Source organism: Xiphophorus maculatus, chromosome 20, assembly GCF_002775205.1.
Source record: "Xiphophorus maculatus strain JP 163 A chromosome 20, X_maculatus-5.0-male, whole genome shotgun sequence".
NCBI classification, from domain to species: domain Eukaryota; kingdom Metazoa; phylum Chordata; class Actinopteri; order Cyprinodontiformes; family Poeciliidae; genus Xiphophorus; species Xiphophorus maculatus.
The window spans coordinates 15,925,560-15,941,916 of NC_036462.1; the positions used below are offsets into that span (position 1 = coordinate 15,925,560).

The 16,357-nt window shown below is 37.8% G+C and overlaps 4 protein-coding genes across 8 annotated transcripts; 2 read left to right on the top strand and 2 right to left on the bottom strand.

The window, feature by feature from the left end:
- Positions 1–1,294: 1,294 nt before the first annotated feature.
- Positions 1,295–8,746, top strand: LOC102220505 (TAR DNA-binding protein 43-like). Of its 3 annotated transcripts, none has more exons than XR_002751837.1 (6): positions 1,295–2,064; positions 3,264–3,427; positions 3,522–3,671; positions 3,768–3,938; positions 5,297–6,381; positions 7,091–8,746. XR_002751837.1 is itself a non-coding variant. In XM_014475925.2 (6 exons), exons 2-6 carry the CDS (start codon positions 1,824–1,826, stop codon positions 5,786–5,788), a joined length of 1,218 nt encoding a protein of 405 aa, XP_014331411.1. In that variant the 5' UTR covers positions 1,295–1,393; positions 1,797–1,823; the 3' UTR covers positions 5,789–7,025. The 3 variants fall into 3 exon arrangements, 2 of the variants coding, with proteins under 2 accessions (XP_014331411.1, XP_005796980.1); XM_014475925.2 differs by lacking the exon at positions 7,091–8,746 and having other exon boundaries at positions 1,295–1,393; positions 1,797–2,064; positions 5,297–7,025; XM_005796923.2 differs by lacking the exon at positions 7,091–8,746 and having other exon boundaries at positions 3,522–3,662; positions 5,297–7,025.
- Positions 6,657–11,025, bottom strand: LOC102220240 (centromere protein S-like). The gene is made up of 5 exons (XM_005796922.3): positions 10,868–11,025; positions 10,633–10,759; positions 9,513–9,546; positions 9,337–9,403; positions 6,657–9,199 (listed from the first exon to the last, which is right to left on the bottom strand). The coding sequence occupies exons 1-5, from the start codon at positions 10,895–10,897 to the stop codon at positions 9,086–9,088; spliced, it is 372 nt and encodes a 123-aa protein (XP_005796979.1). The 5' UTR covers positions 10,898–11,025; the 3' UTR covers positions 6,657–9,085.
- A 16-nt stretch (positions 11,026–11,041) lies between these two features.
- Positions 11,042–16,189, top strand: LOC111605820. Of its 3 annotated transcripts, XM_023324654.1 has the most exons (7): positions 11,046–11,122; positions 14,288–14,409; positions 14,484–14,546; positions 14,630–14,709; positions 14,776–14,906; positions 14,982–15,048; positions 15,155–16,189. In XM_023324654.1, exons 1-7 carry the CDS (start codon positions 11,108–11,110, stop codon positions 15,277–15,279), a joined length of 603 nt encoding a protein of 200 aa, XP_023180422.1. In that variant the 5' UTR covers positions 11,046–11,107; the 3' UTR covers positions 15,280–16,189. The 3 variants fall into 3 exon arrangements, with proteins under 3 accessions (XP_023180421.1, XP_023180422.1, XP_023180420.1); XM_023324653.1 differs by having other exon boundaries at positions 11,042–11,122; positions 14,279–14,409; positions 14,630–14,906; XM_023324652.1 differs by having other exon boundaries at positions 14,630–14,906; positions 15,115–15,247.
- Positions 12,323–14,283, bottom strand: LOC102219978 (retinoid-binding protein 7-like). Its single transcript, XM_005796921.2, has 4 exons — positions 13,129–14,283; positions 12,811–12,989; positions 12,617–12,718; positions 12,323–12,460 (listed from the first exon to the last, which is right to left on the bottom strand). The coding sequence occupies exons 1-4, from the start codon at positions 13,199–13,201 to the stop codon at positions 12,410–12,412; spliced, it is 405 nt and encodes a 134-aa protein (XP_005796978.1). The 5' UTR covers positions 13,202–14,283; the 3' UTR covers positions 12,323–12,409.
- Positions 16,190–16,357: the final 168 nt, after the last annotated feature.

Here is a 16,357-nt window from a genome sequence, read left to right on the forward strand (position 1 = left end):
CTGAAAAGGATGGATAATTTTAGCAGTTTTAAAAACACAGCTTTTAAAAATACCGTAGATCTTGGTACTGAAAACTGGCCCATGCACATATCTGTCACTGATTCCTATTCTAAGATCAATCTAAGTGTTTTGAATTACAAAGAAAAATAACATTTGCAACCTGTATATATGTCATCATATAATAATCAAGACTAAAAACATTTCCAGAATATCTTAAGTTCTTTGAAAGAGAAGTCTGAGGTGTATAAATCTTAATCTTATGCACTCCTTTTGGTAGATAAATTTATTTTACAGTATAGATTTAATTTGCATCAATAAATCAAAAGAATACAATTGTATAAACAGTAATGGTTATAGAGTCTAACAGCTGCTGAGAGGAAGGAACTACTATAAGACACTTTTGTGCACCTAGGATTCAGTAGTCTCACACATAGAGCTTTCCAGTTCAGTAACAGCTTCATGCGATTGGCATCTTCTGATAGAAAACAACACATTTTATACACTTTGTTTGCCCAGTAATATTTGGATGTTTTTTATGGCCTATAGAATCTGTGGTTATTTTTCAAAATCACTGATTCCCATTTTAGTTGAATCCAAACAATTAGAAACAACAAAGACAAATAATTCAACTTCATTATTCTTACAAGTATGATGGTTATAAATGAGTTTCTTCTCACTTTACATTATGCATGTGAAAATATATATATAAAAATATTTTAGAAATAGTGTAAATGGGACCTATTTAAAGCTATTGACGATAAAAATGTAAAAATTAACCTTAATATTATTGCACTCTGTCTCTACACATAAAGCTCTGTCTTCATACATTTTTCTTCTTTAAAACAAAAGTATAGGTTTTTATTTAAAAATAAATTCAGAATCTATTTTCTATTTTAGTCTGGTAAAAAGGTATTTAAGACAACTATGCCAAAATGAGTTGTTCCAAACGAAGCAGGTCAAGTGTAAACGCTACGTTCTTTACTAGGTTGTGCGGACGACCGCCATCTTCCCTTTCCCGACATACCAACTGACGGAAGTTGTCTGTATGGATGAAAAAACTCTGCCTGAACGATTCATGTCGAGGGGCGAAACAACAAATCAAACTGATTATCTGCAGTGTAGTTCATCACAGCCACGAACATGCTGTAATAGATTAGCATTTTTTACAACATATAATGGTCGATTTGTTCGTTAGGTAACGACAGATATTTTGATTTGTCGTTTTTATGAGGCAGAGTACAGAAAAGGACCCCTCCTAAAAATGATACCGCCCACCCAAGTGACGTAGGTCCTGCTTCGCTTAGCCCATGCCATTTTGGAAGGCCTGACGTGGTGTCGTCTGTTTTCGCCTCGTGGAAAAACACTCACCTTTACCGAGTGTCTTGCTTTACTTGTGAGTCGAGAAGAGTCATTTGCAAAAAATTTTGAAACGTTTCAAGTTTGCGAACATTAGTTTTGTAGGGGGGGGAATAGTTTTGTCAAGTTTTGTTCCCGCCGGCGGAGAAGCGCATTGGAACTGTTGTCATCCGGTGTTGACGAAACAGATCGCTGTCCCAGTGTTGCATCGAACAAAGGAAGAACAAAACTGATGTTCGTCCTGTAGCACAATCTACGGGAATTGTTGAAGAAAGTTGGTATTAAACATATCGTGGCGTGGTTGTGTGAAGTGACGTTAAGTTGAGAAGCTTTTCTCCGTCAGACAACCAACAGATTGGGCTGACTGATTCAGCTCTGTTAGCATCAGCTAAGGTTAGCCGGACAAACGGGGGGCTAACCGCTTTTCTGTTTTCATTCAGAAAACAAGTTTTTTCTTAAATACGAGAATGGCGGAGGGGTACATTCGGGTGGCGGAAGAGGAAAACGAGGAGCCCATGGAGATCCCGGCCGAGGACGACGGTACGGTTCTGCTGTCAACAGTAGCGGCTCAGTTTCCAGGGGCCTGCGGCCTGCGGTTCAGGAGCCCCGTGTCCCAGTGCATGCGTGGAGTGCGTCTCGTGGAGGGGGTCCTGCACGCGCCAGAAAACGGATGGGGGAACGTTGTATACGTAGTGAACTACCCAAAAGGTAAACACGGAAACCTTCTAAATACACTTTTGTTCTGTGTGACGGAGAGGCGTTTTATTTATTTTGATTTGTAGTGTTCGGAGTGAGGAAAAAGTTTACTTATTTTTTTTGCCACGCCCTCCAAGTTAGAGCAGAGCAGCCGAAACTGGACAGTTTCATGAAGCATCCAGTGAAATTTGAAAGTTTCAAAAATGTTACCTCTTGAAAGGTCACAAGTTGTTACATATGCTTTATTAGAGTTGAACAATTTTGAAACTCTGGGTAAGCATGAAAAAGGTTTTTGTCTTCTGAACTACATCCACCATAGCAATACATAACATAACATTTGAAATCAGAATTTTTGAATACTAAGTGGTAATTTAGCTTGATTTTTATTCAAAATGCCTCATCTTTAAAGTGTCATAACACATCAGCTTTTGTCCAGTTACAAAGTTTGATCATTTTTCTTTTCTACACTGATTTAAGTTATGAATGAATTTAAGCTGGAGTTAATTTGTTTACATCTAAAATTTTAAGGTAATGCAGCTTCTTTTTAAATTGATATAAACAACATAAATATTTCACTGACTAGCGACTGCGCTTTAAAGATTGTGTAGGATAATTCAGTCCAGATTTAATAAGGGTAAGAGATGCTGAAAACAAACCAGGGAGGCCAAATTCTGCATGTTGTTTCATGGTTTGTGGATCTTCTGTATGACTGAATGTTACAAATGTTTTATCAAATAAATGATCAGCTAAATAAAATTTATGTAGCTGCAAAAGTGATTGAATTTTACAGTATGGTACAAATGTTTAAATATAAAAGTCAAAAAATGCATCACGAAGAGGAAAAAACAGGACCAGTTAAAATATGAAATACAGTGTGACTTATCATAGCTACCAGTTTTGTTTGCCTGAATTAAAGGACTACAATAATTCCTTTTATGGGTTTTGGAACACAAACACAATCTCTTACTGGGGAACACGTGGGTACAACAGAGCCAATAAAGCCCTTTAATTATAAATGGTAAGACGGATAGATTGCATAAAAGAAGCAGATAATTGCTAAATCCAGCCTTTGTTCATATAAACATTGGATAAAAATTTCTATTTGATTGTAAGCTCACCTAAAACGTGTCGGATAACGAAATCAGAGTTATGAATCAGAAGAGAATAGGTCTTTATGTCTGTTCAAGGTTAATTGATGTATTTGATTTTAGATAACAAAAGGAAAATGGATGAAATTGATGCCTCTTCGGCTGTGAAGATGAAGAGGGGAGACATGAAGACCTCTGACCTGATTGTTCTGGGTCTGCCCTGGAAAACAACTGAACAGGACCTGAAAGACTACTTTAGCACATTTGGAGAAGTTATAATGGTCCAGGTGCGTCTCATACTGCTTTTTTTATTTGATAAACTGCATTTTTAAATTGCTTTTTATGCGGATGTGTGTTTATTATTGATTATTGTTCTCTCAGGTTAAACGAGATGCTAAGACTGGTAACTCCAAAGGATTTGGTTTTGTGAGATTCACAGAGTACGAAGCTCAGGAAAAAGTGATTTCCCAGCGCCACATGATTGACGGAAGATGGTGTGACTGCAAGCTTCCTAACTCGAAGGTGAATATGGTAATGTCCATCCACATAGCTGCATATATTAGCAAGAAAAAATCTGCTATTGCCACTCTGCAACAATTACGTTTCCCCTCTGCTGTTTATTTACAGCAAGGTCCCGACGAGCCACTGAGGAGCCGGAAAGTGTTTGTCGGACGCTGCACAGAGGACATGACCACAGATGACCTTCGACAGTTTTTCATGCAGTATGGAGAAGTCACAGACGTCTTTATCCCCAAACCATTCCGGGCTTTTGCCTTTGTGACATTTGCAGATGATCAGGTACTGTGTTAAATGCAAAAGAAACATGTCATTATGTCTAATACATTTTTGTTTTGCTTTTCTATCACACTTAAATGTTTCAGCTAATTAAACTGGTTTTAATGTCAGACAACAATAACCAGAGAAGAAAAGTAGTTTAAATTAGTTTTGCTCCTCATAAAATAAAACATATCTTGTATGTTGATTGTGATTAGCTCGATGTTTTTGCAAAACAGAGATCAAAGCTTGATTACTGAAGAACCTCCATAACTAACACATTTATAAAAAACCTGCATGAAGCCAGGAAGTAGGCTGGCGGGTCTTAAAAAGGAACAATTCATGATTCCATCCAAAGAAATTCAAGAATAAGAAACAAAATTACTAGCATGTATCAATCCTGTAAGAATTACAAAAACATTTTATAAGTCTTGGGACTCCAGCAAACCTCAGAAATAGCTGGCCAACTAAACTTGGTCCAATGCTTCATCAACATCGCATCCAGAACGTAACAAAAGAACCAAAAATAAGCCTCCGAAGCACCACAGATATTGCATTTCTCAGTTAAGGTCAGTGTTGACACTGGACAAAAACAAAAAAAAAATCCTATTTTCTGTCAGTATCAAAAAATCATCTTCACGGCAGAAATTGTTGAGAAAATATTTCGGGGACTTTTGAGAAGTGGCGTCAATGTTACACCTGATGCAGCATTTAGAAAAATGCAACATACCAGCAGTTAAAAGGAACTGAGTGAACTGCCAACTACGCCTGACACAAAAAGACATTTTGCTGGACGTTAAATTGTCCCAGAAATTATTGCAGTTGTTTAGAGATCACTTTCAAATGGTATAATAATGGTAATGCAAGAACAAATCCTCAAAGTTCAATAAACTTTAGATTCTAATGAACATTTAACACTGGAACTGGATGACATTTTAAATATTCAAAATAAATAAACAATAATTAATAATGAAGTCTCTGTAAACAAAGCTGTCCTTCACAAAAAGAGCTACTTCAGACCAAAGCACCAGATTGAAGACTTTTGTATCCAGTTTTTGATGGAAAGAAATGATAAATCATGCAAATGGAAATTATTGAGCGCATTTTAATCTATCATGCAATTAATTGATTTTTTGCTTATTCCAACAGACCTACTGCTAACTATTAAATATAATTAAAGTAATTCCTCATAACAGGGAGCGATTACTTATTATTTGGATTGTTTTTTTCTTTAATAAATGAAATTGTTATTTTATATTTACTTGGGTTATCTTTCTCTATTAAAATTGGTTTGAGCTGAAACATTTAAAGTGACGTAAAAGCAGAAACAGATGATGCGTGTAAGGGGTTAAGTGCTGTTTTTTGTTGTTTTGACCCGACAGGTCGCCCAGTCTCTCTGTGGAGAGGACCTTATCATCAAAGGAGTCAGTGTTCACATCTCAAACGCTGAGCCCAAACATGGCAATAGGCAGTTTGACCGTACGGCCCGGTTTGGAAACGGTTTCGGGGCCCAGGCGTTCGGTAGCAACCGTAGTGGGTTGGGGAGCAGCGCTAACAGTAGTCTGGCTAACTTCGGGTCGTTTAGCCTGAACCCCGCCATGATGGCCGCTGCTCAGGCCGCTCTGCAGAGTAGTTGGGGCATGATGGGTATGCTGGCGAGCCAGCAACAGACGTCCACCTCAGGCAGCAGCTCTAGTGGGACCAGTTCGAGCAGGGACCAGGGTCAGTCTTTCAGCACAGGCAACAGCAACTACGGCACCAGCTCCGCCAGTCTGGGCTGGGGCTCAGGGTCAAACTCTACGACCAGTGGCAGTGGGTTTAGCTCAGGGTTTGGGTCCAGCATGGAGTCAAAGTCCTCTGGGTGGGGTATGTAAGTTAAGTGTTTCTATGGTAAGTATTGTGAGAGAGATGAGTTTTTTCAAAAGTTTATTTCTGGTGTTGATGCGTATCTGAAAACTAAACACTTTGGTGAAAGACGTTTTGTACATTTGGAGACAAAAAAAAATGCTAAAGATTTAATTTAGGAACTGTTGAAGTGAATTGTTTACCAGGATCTCTGACTAAAGTGCTATTTTTGCTGTCTTGTTTGTTTGTATCCATTTCAACTGGATTCTCTAATGCATGTATTGTGAAATGTGATGCCCATTTAGAAAATGCATGAATGTCTGCGGTTCACCATTATCCGGCTTTTGTCACCATCGGCTTGAGAGGCAATCTTGCATTGGAAAGAATCTGGTTGAAACTTAAATGTCTTTTTTTTTTTTTAAGTGCAACTTTATTTGCAGTCAAGTTTTGTGGAAAAGCCTTCACTGAAATCTCTTCTGCAGTTCACCTCTCTTCCATTTCCCCGCGACGAAGCTCCTCTTTGGCAGTATTCTTGGGGTGATACCCGTATCATTCTCCCTCTTCCCACCTGTAAATGCTATGCCATCAAAGAACGGCCTCACTCCGCATGTTCTAAGAGACGGTGGGTGTTTTCACTTTTATCCACTTTTTTTAAGAGAGCAAAAAAAAAAAAAAAAGGAGAGAACTGCGCAACTGACATTTTAAGAACTGATGAGTGCGATTGAGGATGGCTTGTGGCGAGGAGTGAAGCTATGAGTGAGCGAACGGAGAGAGACGCGTGGAAAGGACTGGTTGTGCGGTGGTAGAGCCCAATTTGACTGCTTTTCTGAGTGTGTGAGTGGAAGCTGCGGATGCGACGAGCGCCTCCCCCCTAACATGGACATTCTTTAATTAGTACTTCAAGATTTGTCCCTTTTTCTTTTTTTTTTTTCTTTGCAAGTTTTTTCCTTCCTTCTAAGTATGTCTAAGTGCAGAAATATAAAACCTGTAGTGGAATGTTGTGATGAATATTTGTATTGCTTATATTATCTGATTTGAATGCTGTATGGTGTGTGCTTTCATGTTAATTGAACTGATCTGTAAGTGTGTTCTTGATGTGGATGACACCTGCTGAAGACTCTGGGGGGCCGCGAGTGAGGATGTGAGAACGTGGAGACGTGTGTGTCCAATGGTGCCCGGTAGCTCTTTGTTGTTTGTGAGGTGTTTTTAACAAGAAAAACATGTCAAATGAAGGGAGTTCTCTAATAAAGTTCATTTGAATAGTTACTTAGCTGATACTGCTTGAGTCGGTTTGTGGAATCCAAAGCATCTAATTCGATTCACATATCTAGGGACCTTGGGCTCTGCTGGTCGAGGTCTCCGTTTGAACCCTGACCTGAAGGAAGAAGATGGAAGTTCCAACACTTTCAGTGTGTGGCCTTCTCAGACATGACATGGGGTAGTACCTGTCCTTTTGCTGCTTCTGTTGGCTTTTTAGAGCACATTCCCAATTCTAACCATCAGCTTTGAAGGTTTGTGGTAAGTTATTTTAACAAACACGCACCCAGTTATCTGGCTTTTATTAGTTTTCTCCTAAAATGATTCAAAGGAAATATAAATATTGCATTTGGACAATTTCTTTGTAGAGATGCACCGATCTGAGATGCAGTTGCTGAATTTCGATCAATTTTTTTTAGCTCTGACCTACTGATACTAATACAGATTTTTTTTCAGAATCAGATTTTTCTTTTACATTTCAGAATGACAAATTAGTCTTTAAGTTTCTGAATGTAAAGAAAATTAAACTGTTTCTCCTAAGAGATTTCTTTACCCCCAAAAAAGAAGCAACCTAAATAAACGTGTCATGATAAATTTTGCTGCATGATAAATGTTATTAGTAGTTATTGCAATAAATGTTAAAGTTTATTGTTCACAAAAATACAATATTAAATTTTTTTGGCAAGCTCCATTGAAATCAAATTTCCAACCTAATTAGATTGTTGAAGTCAGAGCTCAGTCTTTGTGTCTCTGGTGTCCTGCAGTTTTTGGACGTTCCCTCTAACATCTGATTCAAGTGGCTGAATTGCTTTCTCAGCATTCATTCAACTTTGTTATCCTGCTAATGACCTAAATCTTTAACCTGGGCATGCATCTAAAAGTTGTGTGACACTGGCCCTCATGGACTGGAGTTTGAAGCTACTGGACTAAGTTGTTCATTTGCTTGCTGTATTGGGAAGTTTCACTCCCTCCATCATGTCTGTAGAAAGTGTTTGTCCCTTCTATAAGGATGATAAAGCTTCACTCGCTCTGAACTTAAAAAAACAACAACATTGAGAATAGCTAACAGTCTTAGTGACAGCTTCCTCACAGAGGGAAGTTTTCTGCATGACCTGTTGGTACTTTTACTAATCAGAAAAAAGATCAGATGTTGGTTTCAGATCATCATGAAATAAGAGTAGTTAGCCAGTTTCTCGGTGCATCTCTACTTTATTGCTTTATAAATATTGAGCTCTATGCATGGATTAAATTAATATTGTAAGCCAGTCGGTTTACTGTAATTGCGGGTACTTTCCTTTTCGCCCCCTTGCCAGTTCTTCTGCAGTTTCGGTTGCTTTTAAACCTTCAAATCTACAGAAAGTAGTAACCATGCATCAGTTCCTACTCTCCTTAGGGAAACTTCCCAGCAGGGAATAATTTCCCTGCTGGGATGAATAAAGTAATTCTATTCTATAACTTCATAGCTGCTTTTACAACTGGTAAACAGTTTCTTTTTTGTTTTCAGTGTTTTTCTTAAGGAATGTTATTTCCTATAAATACTTACCTGCATAGTGTTTTATTTGATCAAGGATCAAAATTGCATATTGGAATAACAATTCAGACCCAGATTTTTTATATAAAAATTACAGAAAATATGAAGGTAAATAATATGCATTTATTTATTTATTTATTCTGGGTTTTATTGTTAAACAGCGTAACCACCATTTAATAGGCTTTTGGGTGTGAATCAGTCAGGACAAAATAATGAAGGGGCAAACTGCCTTAAAGCTTTAGTCGGTATGTCAAACAGTATTTTAGAGGATTTAATGGTATGTTTAACAACCCAAACCAGGTAGATGAATATAGGATTTATTGGACGCAGTAAATGTTACATGAACAGTTCTTTTAAAATTTTGTTGCTCATCATTCGTCTCTTCATGTCAACTAAATGCCTCCTGAGACGAGTTTAGCTTTATATATCAGTCTTGTGCTGTAAAGTTCATTAAAGCAGTTTGTTCTTGTCAAGCTCTTATTTTTCTATGCATGTTGAGCACAAAGTCAGACACTGCCGGCTTCCCTGTGTCTTGTCCTCATTCTCTGCTCTCCTCCTCGGTCTCTCTGCTCTTCCTCTTCACTGTACTCTTCTTTCTGGAATCTCGCTGCTCCTGGGCCAGTTCTTCACTTTTATTTTGTATGTGGTTGGACTAAATAAAGGCAAATGAAACAATAAAAATGTGCCGTCTTGTGTAGAATATGTATATACATATATGACATGAACAACTGTAGTATACTGAAAGTGTGACGAGGATTCGTGCAACTTGGTTATTTTTCTCAAACCTACCAGAGCTCTACTGCGGCGGGCTAGAAGTTTTACATCCTCTGCAGACACTGTGCTTCTTTTGGCATGTCTAAAGATAAAACAAAATAGAGCAGTCACAATATAATTTTTTTTTCTGTTTTTTACTAGGGGAATAAAACCCTGAATAATTAAAATGGTTGAGCTTCGGAAAGCCTTACCTGGCAAAAGCTTCCAGATCCTTGGCAAAGATGTCTGCATAGAAGGAAAGAAAACCATTTTGTTATGTTTTCTGTCAACATATTACATCACAACTGTGACAGGAGTTTCAAAATGTAAAGAAAAAAAATCTGCAGATTAAAATTTAACATTATGAGCCTAATTTTGTACAGGTTGAACTGGAAAAAGATCATTAATGTTTGATCACAGGATTTTATGTGATGTTTGTGTTAATTGCAATACATTTTAGACATTACATTTGAGGTAGATTTTACATGTAAAAACATTGCTTTCATTAGACAGTAATAAGGATCGCATTGTGCCATTTTACATTTATCAGTCCCCCATTTCTTGCTTTATTTTATCTGAGTAGTGAAAATAGAAACATTTTCACTAATGGAAGATGCCAAACAAACCTGATGTAATTGACAAATTATTGGTCTATCACAACAGAATACCATACATTTTAGTTGCAATGTGAAACAACTTTAAAAAAAAGCACAATATTGCAATATAATAAAAAAAATGTTTAGGAGTGTTGACGCTGTTGGCTGCTGGGACCGAGAAAACTCAAGTGCCACAAAGTTTTTTATTTTTTTTTTAATCAAAGAGTTAAAAATTTATTTCTGAAGACATTTGTTTTCATCGCTTACTAAATGAACAATATTTTTATTATAACAAAGTAATGTCAATTTAGAAATTTAGTGAATTATTGTTGATAGAAATGTAAACAGGATCAGTTTTAAATGCCACGTAAATATTCTTCAACCTTTCTTGGGCTCATTATTCTCTTTTTCTCTTATTTTTATGCAAGGCAAAACAAACTGGGCAGTGCTTGCTGTTTAGGGCAATCAATGAAAAGAAAAACATCGTTAGTAAAGGAAAATACTTGTCTTTTATCTGAAAACATGTTAAAGAAGATTTTGTCTGTAAAAATTGCTCTCTTTGCTTGTGGGGCAAGGGCCGCAAATGGCCCCCGGGCCACACGTTGGACAACCTTAGTTTAGATGTTATGTTTGGCAGGTTGGGCCACATAAAAGTGAAACATTGAATGACTTATTCCATCACTATGTGAGGCGGCGGTGTTGTGTGAAAATCGCACTGTATGATTCAGAAACTCACCGCACTCTCTGAATGTCGTTTCCGCTATGGCTGCTATGGTCTGTCGGCTGAACTCCCTCCGGTGTTCTTCTTCTCCGATCTTCTGACACAAACGACCCACCGTATAATGAACCGCTGCCTTCAACCTCTAAATACAAAACCAACTCATTACAAACTTTGACAGAGGGATGTTAATGCGACCTTGGCTACCCTGGCTAAGTGGATATAATAGCAATGGTAACTAAATGTCTCTTACCTGACGAGCTTCCTCTTTGTCTACTGACATTTTTGAGCGGCTGCGAGATACGTTCAAAAATAACCAAAATGTCGAACAAATACGATTTATGACGGGCTGAAGCGTATTGTTAGCTCATGGTTTGATCTGGTTGTTAACTGATTCAACTTTTTAGTGGCGGACGAAACAAAAACTCGCGGCACAAACCAACGACTCTAAAGTCTGAGTTGAGAAATTACACAGCGCCCCCACGTGGCCCTAATGGTGAACTGCAAGGTATGTCACATTCAACGCTATCTGCATGGTAAGTGGTTTACATTTATTGTTAACGGACTGGATTTCCTTTCACCAGTACCTATTCATGGGAAGCCGGTGCCCACCTTCGGATGTGATCCAAATTTAGAAAGGTTTTGATTGTTGATTAAATGCTACAAAAGCTTGATAATGTGCTAAAAGCACATGGCATCTTTGAATGTATAGTTAAAATATTTGGATACTATAAACAGTCAGTGAATCTACTCAATATGAATTGCAGTCTCTGTATAATTCAGTGTGTGTTGTACTTTTATTATATATGTTAACAGCATCGTTAGTTGCATTTGAAAGGTCAGATCTGCCCTTATGCAAAACAAGTATCTGCCCATAATTCAAATTCAAACTTTGATCCCAAAGGGATGTTAAATGAGGCATAAAAGAAAATAATGTAGCCAACTCATGTGGGTTTGAAAGGTTTATAAGAAACAAAGCTGATTTACTGTAACTGGGTCTCAAACATTTTTATAAGCTATTTCACTTTACAAAGTTTTGTAGGTACTGTTATGCTGACCAACAAAAAATAGTGGTACATTACTTGGGACATTTGAAGTTGGTTGTTAAATAAAAACTAAATATTTGCAGTGGTTTGGTGAAGAATAACCAATTTTCAGGTTTCAGGGAAGAGTTTTGTTTTTGTTAACTCAGACCTCAAAATTTACTGACTACTTTGCATACAAGAGCAATAAAAAGGAACGTAAAATTTGCATCTTACACACCATTTGGTAGCTTTTTGTTCTTGCAGTACTTTTTAAGTTATGTAATATCTGCCATTATCATCCTAATCAGTAACAATTTCTCTGCTTGCACAGCTAGAACATGGTTTTATAGATTCATCACTGAATCTATAAAACTATAGATTTACTATAGTCTAATACAAGTTTCTTCACTGTGACTTGTACTAGTAACACACATTGGGGAAAAGACTTGTTTTGTGCAGGCAGTGACCGTTTGGTTTAAAGGGGACATCTCCTCCCACCAAACTCTTTTTCAGACCTTCAAGGGGGAAAAAAACTCCGTTTGCTGCTCAACATCACTTCCAGTCAAATCAAAAATAATTTTGTTATACCTAGGGTATATTCTCTGTGCCTTCTGATAATGAAATTAAAAAAAAGAAAGAACAGAATGCAAAGCACCTGCATTTAGTGTTGAAATGAATCACGATCACTGGTCTGCTTTTTTTTATTTTGCATGCATCTCATCTTATGATGAAAACATGTACAAGATATGCCATTATCTTTAAAGTCAGGGTCACATCCTTTTAAAGACTTGCTTGCACACTTGACCTTCACAGGTCAGCTCCTGAAAGAGAAAAATGAAAGTTTTATCAAATTTGTAGGACTTCTCATACATAAACAGTACAATCATATTCCACTAGAGCAAAGGGGTTAATTCTAAATATGGCATGCAGGACTAGTGTGTCTTTTCCAACTGAATATAAAAAGTGAGCCAGCATACCAGATGAAGCTCGTCTCCCTGAATCCAGTGAATCCAGCCTCTGTCTTTCTTCTCTCCTTTCTGAACACACACCAGCTTATCATTGTCCCAGTTAACCACAGACTGGTAGAGGTGTAAAAGAAAACACTATTAATTCTCGGTATGTTTTAATTTTATGCCGATTTGAAAGTTTTAAACGTTATTTGTTCAGTTACCCGACACTTGCGGTTGTCCATGCCCTTCGTCACCTCTTCAAACTCCTCTCCAACTTTGAAGGAGCACTCGTACTTTAACACAGAGGAGGTGGTTTGGAAGGTGAAAGAATCTCCATCTTGTTTGATCACCTTCTGAGGCTTCAGCATAGCGGCGATTTTGCGTGTTGCAAAGCCAATGTCTGCAAGACATAAGCCAGTTTAATTCAGAAAAATCATCCATAACACAGGCTTGTTTTTTTTAACACTTATTTTGACTAAAAATTAAGACATCCACACAGCTAATGCATCGAACTAATAATTAAAGGAAGAAAACCTTACCAAGTGCAACCATGTAACCATCGAAATTGTCATTGCTGACCATTTCCCATGTTCCATTGTAGTCTGCAGGCATTTTGGAGGTTTGGCTGTCTTGAAAACTTGGCAGTGCGAGTTCCTGGATGTTTTATAGCGTCAGCATGAGGCAGGGTGTTGCAACGCTCACCTCTCTTATTCAAGACACACAGGAAGAGAAATAGTTTTTGCATAATATGAGGAAGCTCCCTGCACACAGTGCCACACATTTAGGTTCTGCAGCCTGTTGATTAAGCATCAATTTGAAGCAGGTGTGTCGAAGTGGATTTGGCTCTGCCAAAGATCAGGCCTGAGAAATGTTGCAAACTGCAGGCTAAAATAGAAAATTATGAGGCTGGTCTTTTAACTAAAGTAAAATGAATTTGACTTCATTCAAAAGAATTGTTGGATTTTGTTCCACTTTCTAGCAACTTTTAACAAACTGGTTCTCAGCCTTGAGGACGGCAAAGACTCTGGTTTCCCAAAACAAATCTGTTTTTGACTGGAACACCAGACCTGTTCAGGGACACCAGGTGGAGCTGCTTTTCCTCTGTCTGCCCTCTCTTTGTTTAGACTATGCTGCGAACTCTACTTTTAAAATACTACTTGGTACATTTTTTTTATTTTGGCTTAGGATGCCAGGATAATGTGATCCATCCATCGGTTATACAAGCTTATTCATAGTGTTACTGGAAGGCAAACCAGTTACCTGGTCGGTGGAAACCCTAGACAGGAGGAACCATAATAAAAGTAAGATGAGCTGTTTATCCTCAAAATTCCTCCGGTGTTGATGAAGTAAAACAAATCTCCAAAGAGGAAGCGGGCTAAATTACTGCATTGTGATGTGAAAAACTCATCAGCAGTCATTGTAAATGCTTGATGACACTAGATTGGAAGAAACAATTATAAGGTTTGCCTTTTCATAAAGGGCCAAGTTGGATTTACATAGATTTTAAAAAAAAATGTTACTCAAGTTATGTTTGATATCAACATTTGATTCATAACTCATAGTTTTTTATCCAAAGATTATGCACACATAAATATGACGATCTAAGATAAATTGTGACATCTGATGGGAATTGTATTGTGTTAGTGACCCTGATAATAATAGTGAATGAAACCCAATCTTTCCTTGGAGCACATTTAGCCAACAGCGCAGTGTTTCTACCCGCCCTCGCCTGAATGCACAGCATCGATGTTTCTCTACATGCTGGTCTTCATGGCCTATCACAGCAGCAGATGGATACCACTGAACCAGAGATTAAAATTGTAAGTACACTTATAGAGAGAGAGTTATTATTTACGTTCAGGCATGACAGCTGATGTGTAATTTTCATTAACAGCCAAATAGTGAATGCAGTGTTCATAGTGGTGGTGCTGGCCCCCCAGCTCTACGTCATGGGGAGGTAACTGGGATGTAGACATCACGTAAAGTCACACACAAGTCATGGGTTTACATGTAAAAGTGTTTTTCTTGTTGCCATAAAAGGTCAAAATCCTCAAGATACTGCAGGCAACCTCTTCTGAACAACCTGTCGGCCTCTGTTGCCCTGTCCATCGTTGCTTCAGGTGAGTCCAATCACATGCAGTTAAAAAAAAAACAAAAAATAATTTTAACTTTTGCTCTCCTCTCAGGTCTTTCAGTGGTATTCACGCTGCTAGATCCGGTTCCTCAGGGCTTGTGGGCTGCCTATCATGTGTTTGGACTTCTGTCATGCGGCCACGGACTGTGCACCGCCATCCTGACTCTCACAGCAGCCGCTTGTGTAAGAAAAGAAAAGCAGCAATAGTGAGAAAACGCAAAATTACTGCATCAAAATGAGTTGTGTCTTTGCCCACAGGCCAAAACTACCACAGAGCTGTACTACCTGTCCGTCGCTCTGACGGTCGCCTCTGCGTTCAGCGCAGGTGAGACATTTCTGACGGCTTTAATCTGCGTCTCCGCAGATCTGACACCTGTTTCTGTCCGTTTAGGCTTTTTCATGGTGAGAGCAGGACTGTGGTTAACCAACAGGCAGGCGACAAGCAGGAACAACGTGTGATAAAACAGACCCAGCTGTCCCCGCGCCATCGACACTGGATACAGTTCACTTTAAAGAATTCATGAGGGATCTGATCCGGCAGCAGACGGAAACTTAAAACCACCAACAGAGGGACAAAAGTGCAGGCGAGTTAATCAAGCTCCGGGTTTAATGCTGGCTGCAGAAAAACAGATGTGATGATTGTTTGAAATGTATGCAACATGCTGTCAAATAAACTGAGATGTGTAATTTACACTGTAATGTAAACTGTATTTATATGTATATGTTGTAAAGCCAAGCTGATTAAAAACAGATGTCAAATTTGCATCACGATTTCATAAATAAAAGGCAATATCTACATTTTAGTCTGAAAATCAAATTGAAGCATTAATTTCCATTCTTTCCCATCACCTTATTGTTTTAAAATTCATTACGTCTGTAAATAAGGCACAAAAGCTTAAGATGTCGATTAAGATGTTCTTGTCACGAAAATAAGATTTCCTGGTTTAAAAAGGCAAATTGATGGCTTATTCATCAGATTTTGGAAAGGAAACGGAATTTTCTTTGAAACCAACTTTGAACAAATGACCCCAGTTTTGGTTTAATTAAAAATATCAGCATATAGACTCCTGGAAGACTAAAGCTGTTTGAAAACTACAGATAATACACATGCAGACTGAAAACTTTTAATTAAAACAGTAAATCAGAGTGTTTTATTATTGATGAAAAGCATTTATGTTCCTAAACTTTTCTAAACTATTCAAAATGTAAAGATTTTTCAGAATTTCCAGCACCAACTGTGAGGAGTTGGAGTTTAGATTAGATGTTAGATATTGATTAGAAAAGAATTTAAAAATGTGAATGTTTGATCTAATTTTCATCCTTTAATTAGATTATATTTTGCAATATGTCCAGTGGAGAACAGTGAGCTGATCAGATTGAGTTTTCTAGGGGAAGCTTGTTGTTTCGATCATAAATGTAAAGAAATCTGGCTGTTAGTCTGGGTTGTTCACAGGAAAATATGGAAATATGTAAAAAAAAAAAAAAAAGAAAGCATCACAAATTTCTAAATCCTTGAAACATTTTGAACTTTGAAAGCAATGCCTTCTTTCTTAAATATCAAATTATTTTGCATTACTGTTATGGCTCAAGGCACTTAATTTGTTAAAACACACAGGAAGTAGCTCTGTCCTTTT

Bases quoted from the DNA above. Each gene is read 5' to 3' on its own strand.
- LOC102220505 (XM_014475925.2), top strand. From the start codon at position 1,824: ATGGCGGAGGGGTACATTCGGGTGGCGGAAGAGGAAAACGAGGAGCCC. The intron at 2,065-3,263 runs GTAAACACGGAA...ATTTGATTTTAG, and splicing joins CGTAGTGAACTACCCAAAAG to ATAACAAAAGGAAAATGGAT. The intron at 3,672-3,767 runs GTAATGTCCATC...GTTTATTTACAG, and splicing joins CTAACTCGAAGGTGAATATG to CAAGGTCCCGACGAGCCACT.
- LOC102219978 (XM_005796921.2), bottom strand. From the start codon at position 13,201: ATGCCTGCAGACTACAATGGAACATGGGAAATGGTCAGCAATGACAAT. The intron at 12,990-13,128 runs GTAAGGTTTTCT...TATGTCTTGCAG, and splicing joins TGGTTACATGGTTGCACTTG to ACATTGGCTTTGCAACACGC. The intron at 12,719-12,810 runs GTAACTGAACAA...CACCTCTACCAG, and splicing joins TGGACAACCGCAAGTGTCGG to TCTGTGGTTAACTGGGACAA.
- LOC102220240 (XM_005796922.3), bottom strand. From the start codon at position 10,897: ATGTCAGTAGACAAAGAGGAAGCTCGTCAG. The intron at 10,760-10,867 runs GTAAGAGACATT...TTTTGTATTTAG, and splicing joins ACAAAGAGGAAGCTCGTCAG to AGGTTGAAGGCAGCGGTTCA. The intron at 9,547-10,632 runs GTGAGTTTCTGA...CCTTCTATGCAG, and splicing joins AACGACATTCAGAGAGTGCG to ACATCTTTGCCAAGGATCTG.
- LOC111605820 (XM_023324652.1), top strand. The intron at 14,907-14,981 runs GTAAGAAAAGAA...CTTTGCCCACAG, and splicing joins CTCTCACAGCAGCCGCTTGT to GCCAAAACTACCACAGAGCT. The intron at 15,049-15,114 runs GTGAGACATTTC...CTGTCCGTTTAG, and splicing joins CGCCTCTGCGTTCAGCGCAG to GCTTTTTCATGGTGAGAGCA.